This window comes from Megalobrama amblycephala, linkage group LG16, assembly GCF_018812025.1.
Source record: "Megalobrama amblycephala isolate DHTTF-2021 linkage group LG16, ASM1881202v1, whole genome shotgun sequence".
NCBI lineage: Eukaryota > Metazoa > Chordata > Actinopteri > Cypriniformes > Xenocyprididae > Megalobrama > Megalobrama amblycephala.
Genome location: NC_063059.1, coordinates 33,284,561 through 33,297,249, shown reverse-complemented (window position 1 = coordinate 33,297,249; position 12,689 = coordinate 33,284,561). Strand labels below are relative to the sequence as shown.

The 12,689-nt window shown below is 36.9% G+C and overlaps 1 protein-coding gene across 2 annotated transcripts in view; it reads left to right on the top strand.

Annotated features, from left to right (window-relative positions):
• gbe1b (glucan (1,4-alpha-), branching enzyme 1b) overlaps positions 1-12,689 on the top strand; it is a 168,834-nt gene that overhangs the window by 119,337 nt on the left and 36,808 nt on the right. The window contains exon 14 of one of the 2 annotated variants that reach the window (XM_048161402.1): positions 11,483-11,613. In XM_048161402.1, coding sequence (XP_048017359.1) covers positions 11,483-11,613 — 131 coding nt within the window. Of the gene's footprint in view, positions 1-11,482; positions 11,691-12,689 lie in introns of both variants that reach the window. The other variant, XM_048161403.1, reaches the window with a different exon arrangement.

Genomic DNA, 12,689 nt, shown 5'->3' with positions numbered 1-12,689 from the left:
ACATCTTTTTTTAAAAAGCTGTAATGGATGAGCTATATATGTATGAGCGTGAGAAGGATATTTTTAAAGATTGGTCTGAAGGGCATATGGCATTAGAGCAAATTGAGTAAATTGTGCCTTAATTTTCATTTTAGGGTGAACTATCCCTTTAAAACTATTAAAGGTGCCCTAGATTATGTTTTTAAAAGATGTCATATAAGTCTAAGGTGTCCCCTGAATGTGTCTGTGAAGTTTCAGCTCAAAATACCCCATAGATTTTTTTTTATTAATTTTTTTAACTGCCTATTTTGGGGCATCATTATAAACGCGCTGATTTTATGCTGCGGCCCCTTTAAATCCCGTGCTCTCCGCCCACAGAGCTCGCACTTGCCTTAAACAGTGCCTTAACAAAGTTTACACAGCTAATATAACCCTCAAAATGGAAAACACTTTACAAAGTGTTCGTCATGCATGCGGCGGATTATGTGAGTATTGTACACTGTTATATTGTTTACTTCTGATTTTGAATGAGTTTGATAGTGCTCCGTGGCTAACGGCTAATGCTACACTGTTGGAGAGATTTATAAAGAATGAAGTTGTGTTTATGCATTATACAGACTGCAAGTGTTTAAAAATGAAAATAGCGACGGCTCTCTTGTCTCCGTGAATACAGTAAGAAACGATGGTAACTTTAACCACATTTAACAGTACATTAGCAACATGCTAACGAAACACTTAGAAAGACAGTTTACAAATATCACTAAAAATATCATGTTATCAATGATCATGTCAGTTATTATTGCTCCATCTGCCATTTTTCGCTATTGTTCTTGCTTGCTTACCTAGTCTGATGATTTGGTTGTGCACATCCAGACGTTACTGGCTGCCCTTGTGTAATGCCTTTTATAATGTTGGAAACGTGGGCTGGCATATGCAAATATTGGGGGGCGTACACCCCGACTGTTACGTAACAGTCGGTGTTATGTTGAGATTCGCCTGTTCTTCGGAGGTCTTTTAAACAAATGAGATTTATACAAGGAGGAAACAATTGTGTTTGAGATTCACTGTATGTCATTTCCATGTACTGAACTCTTGTTCAACTATGCCAAGATAAATTCAATTTTTCATTCGAGGGCACCTTTAAAAAGTGCTGTAACGGATGTCACGCTGTTTCAAGACATGTCAGTGAATTCTGGATGCCTAATGATTGCAGACAGAGAACATTTTTGATTGGCTAAAAAAAGTGTGCTGTTCTTTACTGGGACTGTCACAGAGTCGGCTGTGATTTCACATGTGTCACCTATGTCAGGTATAGAGACATTTCGTTTGGTATTCCCCAAATAAAATCTCTCAAATTGTGAGACAAGGAAGCACCACAAAACTAGCCTGAGATAATCTTTTAGAAACTTATATAAAATCATTGCATCACTCACCATGTTGTTTTATCATCTCCATGATATTATAACTTGATCTCTAGCAGAAATCACAACAACTATATCGAGAATTTTCAATATATCCTCCAGACCTGCAGGGGACTTCACTTGAAAAGCCGTTTGCATGGACCGCCCGCTAATTCAAAACTGTTTCTCAGCAGGTTTCTAAAGACTAAAGCTGTGATTTTGTAGTTGAGAGCTGTTTACGTGCTGCTGCAATCATACAGAACGCCCACTGTGCTGCAAACAGGACCGCTGTTCAGTAACTCATCCCTGCTCCCACTTCCTTCTGTCTGTGCTGAGGGCCAATCATACATTATTTACAGTACGTCCACTACTGCACACAACAGGTCATACACAATATGTCTAGACACAAGCAGCTCAAATTCTCTAGTTCTGCAGATTTTTTCGAAATAGTTTTGTTTACATCAGTTTTTGTATTTTAGGGTCGACATGAAATTTTAAATTGAGTGAAAGCCTTGGTGAAATAGGCTGGACCTCAGTGCCTACTCTCAAACTAAAGCACATCATTTTGAAATACTTAATATAAAAAGGGGGCTGCAAACAGCCAAAAAAAAAAAAAAAAATGGAATGATATGTTTTTGGTGGAAAAAGGTCAGAAATATGAGCTGAAAATAAATGCCTAAATTGAAAATAAAAATGTGACTTTACTTGAAAATGTGATCTGTTAAAGGTTCATGAAACCCCAAAACACATTTTTTGAGATATGAAAAGATATGTATAGGATGCACAGCATTGAAAACACTAAAAGTACTCATTAATTTTATTCATAAGTTGAAATTAGTTATTTTGGCATTTTTCTGAGCGATTTCTGTCTTCCGGTTTGAAAAGCAAAGTCAGAGCAATGTCACAAAATTTGATGTCATCGTGTAATACTGGCAAGATCCAGAGTGCTGATTGGCCCCATTAAGGGCAGGTCGAACATGCTGACGTCAACAGTTTCAAGCTGTTCTCTGCATTTATTCATGACATAAAGCTCTTTCAATCCAATCACTGCGCTGTAGTATGCATAAGATTATAATTGCGGTATTATGCATGAGGAAGTATCACTTCTCTTGCCTCTGTCTCTATTGTTGTCATTCAGAGACATGGGTCTTATAGGTGCTCGTTTCCTCAGTGCTACAACACAAAAATGTGTTTTTCTGTGACGCGACCAGAGCTGAAGTTTTGGTGCGGGCGGTTTGTTTTGCTGTTGTCCACCAGCACAAATGGAAAATGTGTTCGCATGCGATCTCAGAGAATTCAAATGTCACAAAAGTGCTGTTCATTCACCTCTGCGTTCGGACACGCAAGCCGTGTGTATGTTTCCCTCAGCACAGCAGCACATGAGTGTTGTTTATATTTTGCCCGCGATGCAGTCAGATCTAGAGTTTGAATACGAACACGTAAAATAAGATTATGATATACACGCGGAGCGCGCATATGATCGGTTTCAGCGCGGAGCTCCATGATGAGTTTAACAACACTCGCCACGTATATCATAGATCATGTACAGAATAAAGTATGTGTGTTTAAAGTTTTTATAGACATATTTCACACACTCTCCAAACATGAACCAGCATGGTGTATGCACACATATTTCATCATGCATTTTTCAAATGAAATATATGTGCAAACTGGAAGATTCAGTGGTGTATCTGAATGCGATGACACGATTATTCTGATACACAAAAGACTGATTTAGATCGAAAATTCAAAGAAGAATGGGCAAAAAAAGTAACTATGTCTTTATTCTTTCTGTGTTAAACTATGCGTCATTTATCATGAGACTGCAGTGCTCATAAACGTAATCAAAGTATTATTAGCCCTTTTAAATATTCTTGCACATTTCTCCCTTGTGCTTGGGAGTTTGTCGTCATTTTTCTCCGCGCTCATATATTAATAATTATCATTCTTTATAATTACTGTGTTGTAGGTCTGTGTTTCATTAGTTGTTCTCTCCCCTCTTCCACCCCCTCTACACTCCCACTTTTCCAGAGCTTTACACACTCATTTTCACAGAGTTTTCCAGCTCGGAGGTGTGAACGACCAGGTTTCATGACCCTTTAAGCATCATACATAACAGATAGTTTTGTGTCTACATTTACATTTAGTCATTTAGCAGACGCTTTTCTCCAAAGCGACTTACAAATAAGAAAGTAGAAGCAATCAAATCAGCATGAGTACAACAGTATGTAGGGTTTCATCAGTAAAGTGCTTGTAGCAAGGATTTTTTTTTTTTAAATAGAAATCGAAAAAAAGATAAATAAAAAGTAAGTGCTACTGTTACCAGGTCAAGAGTTGACGAAAAAGATATGTCTTTAGCAGTTTTTTAAAAATGGAGCAGGAACAGACCCGGAGAAGGTCCGTGAGAGTGATTTTTGTGCCCCTTTGGGATGGCACCACAAGGCGCCATTCACTTGCAGAATGCAAGCTTCTGGAGGGCGCATAAGTCTGAAGTAGTGAGTTTAGGTATAGCGGTGCAGAGCCAGTGGTTGTTCTGTAGGCAAACATCAGAGCCTTGAATTGGATGCGAGCAGCTATTGGCAGCCAATGCAGACTGATGAAGAGAGGTGTGACATGCGCTCTCTTTGGTTCATTGAAGACCAGTCTTGCTGCAGCATTCTGCATCAGTTGTAGAGGCTTGACAGTGCATGCTGGAAGGCCAGCCAAGAGAGCATTACAATAGTCCAGTCTGGATAGAACAAGAGCTTGGACAAGAATTTGTGTGGAATGCTCCAATAGGAAGGATCTAATCTTCCTAATGTTGTACAAGGCAAATCTGCAGGGCCGGGCCGTTGTAGCGATATGATCTGTGAAGCTTAAACAATCATCCATCACCACTCCAAGGTTCCTGGCTGTCCTGGAAGGAGTAATGGTTGACGACCCAATTTGAATTGAAAGGTTATGATGAAGTGTTGGGTTTGTACGGACCACAAGCAGTTCCGTTTTTCAAGGTTGAGTTGAAGGTGGTGGTCCTTCATCCAAGCAGAAATGGCTGTCAGGCAGGCTGCGATGCGACCAGCAACCGTCGGATCATCTGGTTGGAATGAGAGGTAGAGTTGTGTGTCATCAGCATAACGGTGATAAGAAAAACCATGTTCCTGAATGACAGATCCTAGTGATGACATGTAGATGGAGAAGAGAAGTGGTCCAAGCACAGAGCCCTGAAGTACCCCTGTAGCAAGATGATGTGACTTGGACACCTCACCTCTCCAAGATACCCTGAAGGAGCTACCTGAGAGGTAAGACTTGAATCACTGGAGTGCGGTTCCTGAGATGCCCTTCGACATGAGGGTTGACAAGGATGATCTGGTGGTTAACTGTGTCAAAAGCAGCCAGACTGGTGGTTGTCAAGGGGGTTGTTCTGTGTGAGATAAGTAGACAGTTGTTTTAACACAAGTCTCTCAAGTGTCTTTGCAATGAATGGAAGAAGGGATACCGGTCTATATCATTGAAAAGGTCTTAACTAGCAGAATAATTGTTTCAGGTATGAGACCAACCAACACCAAGTACGTAAACAGTATTCACATGCAGCTTTTGTGCTGTGTTTTGGTTTGTAGCTTCACCAAACATTACGCTCTAAAAAGGAATGTGTTGGCTCAACAACAACAAAAAATAACGCAACAGTTTGCATCAATTTTTTGTGCGTTACTTTGAGTGAATTTACGTTTAACCAACAAGCTACATTGAGTTAGAGGAACTTGTAGAATAAACACAAACTTTTAAGTTGATTACTTAAAAAATTAAGTTCTTTCAACTACCAGAGTTGTAGCCCTGGAACCAATTAATCTTATCTATTTCAGTTCAAATCAACAGCTATCATAGCACATGCTAACATAACGTAATTAACATATATATTTAATGAACAAGTAAGATTACTTGTCACTGGCATTAGCGCAGTCATCACTTATCGAATCAATGTAGTTTTGCCTACTAATGTCTACTATGTCACAGTGGTAACCACAAAAACTTCAACATTACAGAAACTCTTTTAAAAGTCAAACATAACGGCATTAAACACTAACAGGTCTTTTCCTTTCACTAAAAACAAATAAATTAACACTTAATTTCAACATTTATTCTCCTTTTCCAGTCCTATCCAAAGCATGCTGGGAACTAGAAATCCACTGCCCAATTTCTGAAGTTATCAAGACAGTTTCATTAAGTTGCTACAACCTAATTAAAAAAAAAAAAAAATGCAGAAATTTTAAGTTTATGTAATGATCAACATTATTATGTCAACAGAACTCTACAAGATAATGTTTGCAACTTAAAAGTTTTAATTAAAACAATAAATTAGAATTTTTAATTTGCAACCATGCATTTATTTAAGTTGTGGTAACAGGTCCCCTGAATTACTTTTTAGAGTGTAGTAAACCATAGTAGATCACATATATTTATTTAGAGCAGGCATTCTCAATTCAAATACAACAAAACACGACACTTAAATCTTGAGATAATCCTCATAGAGTGGCATGACATGCTGCTTTGCTAAAGCTATTTGACATCCGAGATCTGATCGCATTGCGATGATTATGATGTGTCATTTGACAACGTCTGGAATATCAACAAATCTCAGGTATAGTGGGTAGGGACGATGAGTAAAGACAAATTGGGGACTGTTTTACAGAGGGAGTGTGCTTGGATTGGATTTGTAATAATTCAGATTGACAACTTTGAATGATTATTGTCAAGTATGCAGAAAACATAAACAAATACAATTTTGTCTCTCATTTGATTGGATGGACCAGCCGTCAATCTGAGTGGGCCAGTGCCACCCTTATGTAGCCTTGCAACTGATTGTGCACAAGGACTAAAACCTACAATACTTTTGGATTTTCACACTGTTTTAATATATCATCATAACTCTTTCTGTCATATAAAGAAAGTTTTTCTCTTGTGTAGAATTCATCCAAATCCTTAGTAATGCACCGGTATTTGCCAAAGGTCTGTCAGAGCAGTTTCTACATTTGTTTGTGCCCTGAGCAAAGCTCTGCTTATTCATCAATGAGAAACTGTGGAAGTTAAAAACACTGACTAACTTAATCGAACACAGAATGCAATAAAACCTGAAAGCATCCTGAAGGTCATTTAAACAGCAAGGACGGTTGGAGAGGGCCAGGGGAGCCAGTGCCCTTGTGTCAAAAAGTTTACTCTGCATTCCCATTAAATCCCTCTAGAATCAGTTGTATATCACTAATAATTGGCAATATTGAGTTTTTAGTCTAGGCAGTTTCAGCAACCGCTTAAAACATTTGCATATTCTCTGTCCTAGTGAGTTATCTTATAATATTCTGAAATATAATTTACAAGTTTTCTATTGTAATATATTTTAAAATGCAAATTATTCCTATGATGGGAAAGATACATTTTCAGCAGTCATTTCAGTGTCACATGTTCCTTCAGAAATCATTCTAATATGCAAAATTGCTGCTTAAGAAACTTTTTTTTTTATTATCAATGTTGAAAACAGTTGTGCTGCTTAATATTTTTGTGGAAACGTGGTACATTTTCTTGTTACAGGACTCTTTGATGAATAGAAAGTTTAAAAGAACAGCATTTATTTGAAATAGAAATCTTTTGTAACATTATATATGTCTTTACTGTCACATTTGATCAATTTAATGTGTCTTTTGATGAATAAAAATATTAACTGTCATCCCCCTTTTTGAGCATAGACATGATTTGAGCATTTTATTCACAATTCTGAGAATAAAAGTCAGACTTGAGATATAAACTTGCGATTCTTGACACTTATTTCTCACAATTCCGAGTTTTTGTTTTTTCAGAATTGTGAGATATAAACTCAGAATTGTGAGTTATAAAGTTCGAATTGTGACATAAAAATAAGTCAGAATAGTGAGATAAAAAAATCGCTATTTTTTTATTTTTTATTCCATTGTGGAAACTAGTCTTGCATTGCCAGACATTCAGACTGACGGCAGAAGGCCAGTCTGACTGTCATGTAAAGCAACCAATCCGTTTGTTTTGCTCAGCATCATTTTTAGGGGTGTGAAAATGTAAAGTCAATGTTCCTATAATATCAGACCGGCATGTAAAATTCTTGGATGTATTTTAAAGAGTTTTTGCCATGAACTTCACATACTTTTGAAGATCCATTGTTTAGTTGATCCTGATAAGCGCTCATTGTCACACTTGTAAGCACAATGGCTTTCTTTTTCCATGAGGGGGTTTGGCATCACAACGTCTTTGTTCCCATAAGGACCGTTAAAGAACACGACACGCACAACTCCCAGAAATCCTGTACAATTAATCCAATAAGATGATGACTTGGAAACTCCTAAAGTGTTTCCAATTTTGTGTGCCATATGCATCAGCGTTCAAGCTTCCCTATGAAACTTACATCCTGTGATTAGTAAGCATTTTAGGACACTTATGTGCCTCCATTGAGAACACCTTATTCGTAAGCATACTTTTAGCTATGAAATGAAACCAGGCATGACGGGAAACTTAAAACACTAAAGCTGATTGTGTATGCACTAAGGGATATAGTTCCAGCACTCCATAATACACATTATCTCCCGTGCACCAGTTTGGCGCCAGTATATCATGACAATGAAGAGCATTGCCTCACCTCCTCACTCGTCTACTTCAAAGTATCTGCTTTTGTGCCAGCCATGTCGATGAAAATGTAACCCCTCAGATTGAGGCTATTTACAGTAAATTCCTCCAAAATACAAGACTCAAGTTACAGTTGCAAAGAATGGGGAATGGCTACTAAAATTAAATGTATCCTTCCTTCGATCCATAAAGTGATTTTTTTTTTTTTTTCTTAAATTTATTATATATTCAAAATATTTGTATGTAAAGGAAGATGCTAGAAGCATGTTAAATCCACTTTGAAGCCATTGTTATGAAAAATGAAAGGGAGTTTTGTAGGAATGACCAGCATTAATGACTGTTTTTGATAAATGAGATGATAAAATACGAATTTATCTTACAAAGTAATTCTGGTGAGTAGTGATGTGGTCTTTATGGAGCATAAATTATGCATGAATGCTGCAGAAAAGACAACACGTTCTCACTCCCAAATCGTCACATATGGACTTTAGATAATGACCCCTTGATGTCACCTTTAACATACAGGGTACCCCATTTAGCGCCACTTTTAACACACAGGGTAACCCTTTTATCATAATTTTTTCAATGTCCAGGTACTCCATTGCTTACAATGAGAAACCTTTGGCTTCATACACAGATGCAATGGGCATGGGAATTTTGGCTTCTTGTCATTGACGTATATGTTGGAGTATGATTTTTGATTTAAACAGGCACAATAATTTTATTTACATTACACTATTATACATTTTTGAGCATGTACCCCTAAACCTAACCATTTGTATATACCGATGAGCCAAAGTGTTATACGACCACTTGCTTTATATGCTACTGGTCCTCCACTTAGTTCCAAAACAGCACAGACCTGCCGAGGTATGGAGTCTAGAAGACCCCTGAAGGTGTGCTGTCCTATCAGGCACCAAGATGTTAGCAGCAGATCCTTCAAAACCTGTAGGCTGTGAGGTGGAGCCGCAGTGGATCGAACCTGTTAGTCTAGCACATCCCACAGATGCTCGATTGGATTGAGATCTGGGGAATTTGGAGGCCAGGGCAACACCTTGAACTCTTCCAACCATTCTTGAACAATGTGTGCAGTGTGGCAGGGTGCATTATCCTGCTGAAAGAGGCCACTTCCACCAGGGAACACCATTGTCATGAAGGGGTGTACCTGGTGTACTTGGTCTCCAGTAATGCTTAGGTAGGTTTCATGTGTCAAATTGACGTCCACATGAATGGCCGGCCCAGGGTTTCCTAGCAGAACATTGCCCAGAGCATCACATTCCTTCCACCGACTTGCCGTCGTCCCACAGTGCATCCTGCTGCCATCACTTCCCTAGGTAAACTGCACACATGTACACAGCCATCTACTTGATGTAAATGAAAACAGGACTCATTGGACCAGGCAATCTTCTTCCTTTTCTCCAAGGTCCAGTTCCTACGCTCACGTGTCTATTATAGACACTTTCGTTGGACAGGGGTCATTATAGGCACTCTGATTGGCCTGCGGCTACGCAGCCCCATACGCAGCAGATGTGTTTTGACACATTCCTCCCATAACCCCATAAATCATAAACATTTTGTGTGACTTGTGCTACAGTAGACCTTCTGTTGGCTCAGACCAGACAGGATAGCCTTCATTGCCCTCGTGCATCGATGAGCCTTGGGCGCCCAACACTCTGTCACCAGTTTGTGGTTTGCCCCTCCTCGGACCACTGTTTGTAAATGCTGACTGGGAACAACTCACAAGCCTTGCAGTTTCAGAGACTGTTTGACCCAGTCGCCTTGCCATGACAATTTGGCCCTTGTCAATGTCAGTCAGATCTTTATTCCTGCCCATTACTCTTGCATCAACACTTTGATTACGAGAACTGATTGTTTGCTTACCATCTAATCTACCCTGACCTTAATACGTAGCCTTGTAAGGAGATGATCAATGATATTCTCTTCACCTGCTGTGACTGGTCATAATGTTTTGTCTCGTCAGTTTATTATATAATATAAAACACTGGATCTAACAGGCAGGCGGATACAACTACAGTCAATTTATTCAAAAAGTGCAAATGTTCTGTGGCCAAACGATTGATTTATTTGAGGAACAGACCCAAAATCAATCAGCCTGTCCATCCGGCGTCAAGCTTAGATCCTGTGCAAACATTCAAAAACTGTGAACTGGCATTGGCTCTAGTGTGTCTCGTGACCATTTGCATCATTTCTACTTTTACAAATGCAAAGAATGAAATGTGTATTGATGTGACGAGTAAGGCAAACAACTGAAAGCAATGAATGGAGTACCCTGGACATCAGCCTGTGCATTAAAAAGTGACACCAAGAGGTCCTGACCAAGCGTCCATAAGTGACGAGTTAGGTGTGAGAACATGTTGGAAAAGAATGCAACTCAATGCAAATGGATCCCTAAAACTAACTATTCTGGATCTCTTCATGTGGATCTTCTATCTGTTCAATACGAGCATTTCTTATCTCTCTTTTGAATTCAGATCCCAAATTGCCTGCCGGTCTGGGACACTAAAAATAGCGGGGCAGAGTGACATTGATAATCTCTGTTAATGGCACATTACAGACTCGTATTTCTGCTGGAAACCAGCAGCTAAATCATTCGCAGTCGTCTGCTGCTGTCACAGAGCTGGAGTTTTGCCCCAAGAGTGTCATCTCTGGATTTCAGTTGGATAAAAAAAAAAATCTGCACTTCAAAAGTTTGGAGTTTGAGTAGTTTGAAGGGTCTCTGTTTTGTAGGGAGAAAGATCTTCAGTGGATGGATCCTTTGAAAATATTCTTCTTACTTCTCGATATTTATTTTATTTGAAATTTTACGGATGCAAAAATAAGCTGATCTGGGCCACCAATTCTCCAATATACTCCATCAAAAACCATGAAAAATTAGAAATAAACACTACTTAAATAATATTACAAAAAAAAAAAATCACAAAGCAAAAATACCTAAATTTTTCGTTTTATTCTTACATAGAGAATGTTCTTTTTAATTTGTACTTTTTAAGAATGTAGTCATTCCTAATCTTTTTTCCGCTCTATTTATTTATTTATTTATACATACACACATAAAGGATAAATGTGTGGTAAATAAGTGTAATACATTTTATTTATTATTATTTATGTCTCTTCTTTGTTTTTTGTTTTTTTATCTTTTATTTAATCCACTCTTTTTTTTATCCAAATGAAACTTCTTGCATATGAAACTTCAGTGCAATGAGAGACTTTCTGTATGACTCTCCTCAAAATCCATTTTACATAACAGAGGTTTAATAACGTCGGGATGATTAGCAATGAGTTCATACACAGGGCACCAAAAGTTTTGGGATTTTCAACAATATCCGTACAGATGGGAACCATAATGTTACTGCAAAAGATCAAACATGCAGAGCCTGAGATACAGAACATGTGTGATTAAAAGCACACAAATCTCATGCAATCCCACTGGGCTCAATCTTTGATCTCTATCTCTCTCTCTTTAGGCTTACATCAGCGCCAAGCACGAGGGAGACAAGGTGATCGTCTTCGAGAGGGCTAACGTCATCTTCATCTTCAACTTCCACCCAACCAACAGCTACAGCAACTATAGAGTCGCTGTGGGGCCGGCGGGGAAGTATCCTTCACTTCTGCAGAGCTCTTCATGCTGTAATGCTCATTCAGGACGCAGATGCTGGGAAGTCTGTAATGCAGGTGTCAAATTGAATATTTTTGAACCTAATCTAACCTGAAACTAAATATAAATATTAAAAAACAGATAAAAATGACAAAACACACAACAAAATTGCTAAAACTTAAACTAAACTTAAACCAAAATAACACTAATTGTAAACAGCTGTTATAGTAATTTAATAAGTTTTATTTCTTTAATTGAAGTAATTGAAGTTGATATTAAAAGAAAAACAAATGCTAGATGAAAAAGTGAAACTTAGAAATCTTAAATGAAAATTAGAAAGTACTAAAATTACTGAAAACTGAAATAAAAATAAATTAAAGCTAAATTGTTATATTTTAAAAAAAAAAAATATGACAAAACATAACAATTACTAAAACTGAAATAAAAATAAAGCTAAATAAAAATCTATGAAAATAAAAATAAAATGACCAAGCACAAAACAGTTACTAAAACTTAAACAAAAATTACAATGCAAACTACAAATATAAAAACAAAAAGGAATAAATAATAATAAATAAATAATATAATATAAATAATACCAAAAATAACACTAATAATGTTATCGTAAAATTGTATAATAAAATTAATTGGAATAAAGATGAAAAATAATGAAAAACAAATAGATGAAAAACTTCAACTTAATCATTAATGTCAAAATTAAATGAAAATTAGAAAGTTCTAAAATGACTCAAATTGAAATAAACATAAAGCTAAATAGAAAAACAAATATGACAAAACACTTAACAAAATTACTCAAACAAATAAAAATAAACAAAGCTAAATAGAAATATTAAAAAAAACTAATAAAAATGACAAAGTTCATAACAAAAATTACTAAAATACTAAAAAATAAAAAGTAATTCAAAATATTAATAATTAATATCATGTAAATAATACCAAAATAGCACTAATAATGTTATGGTAAAATTCAATTTTAAAAAATAATTAAAAATTAAAAATTAATTTAAATAAAGCTGAAATATTATGAAAAACAAATACTAGATTTAAAAAAAAAA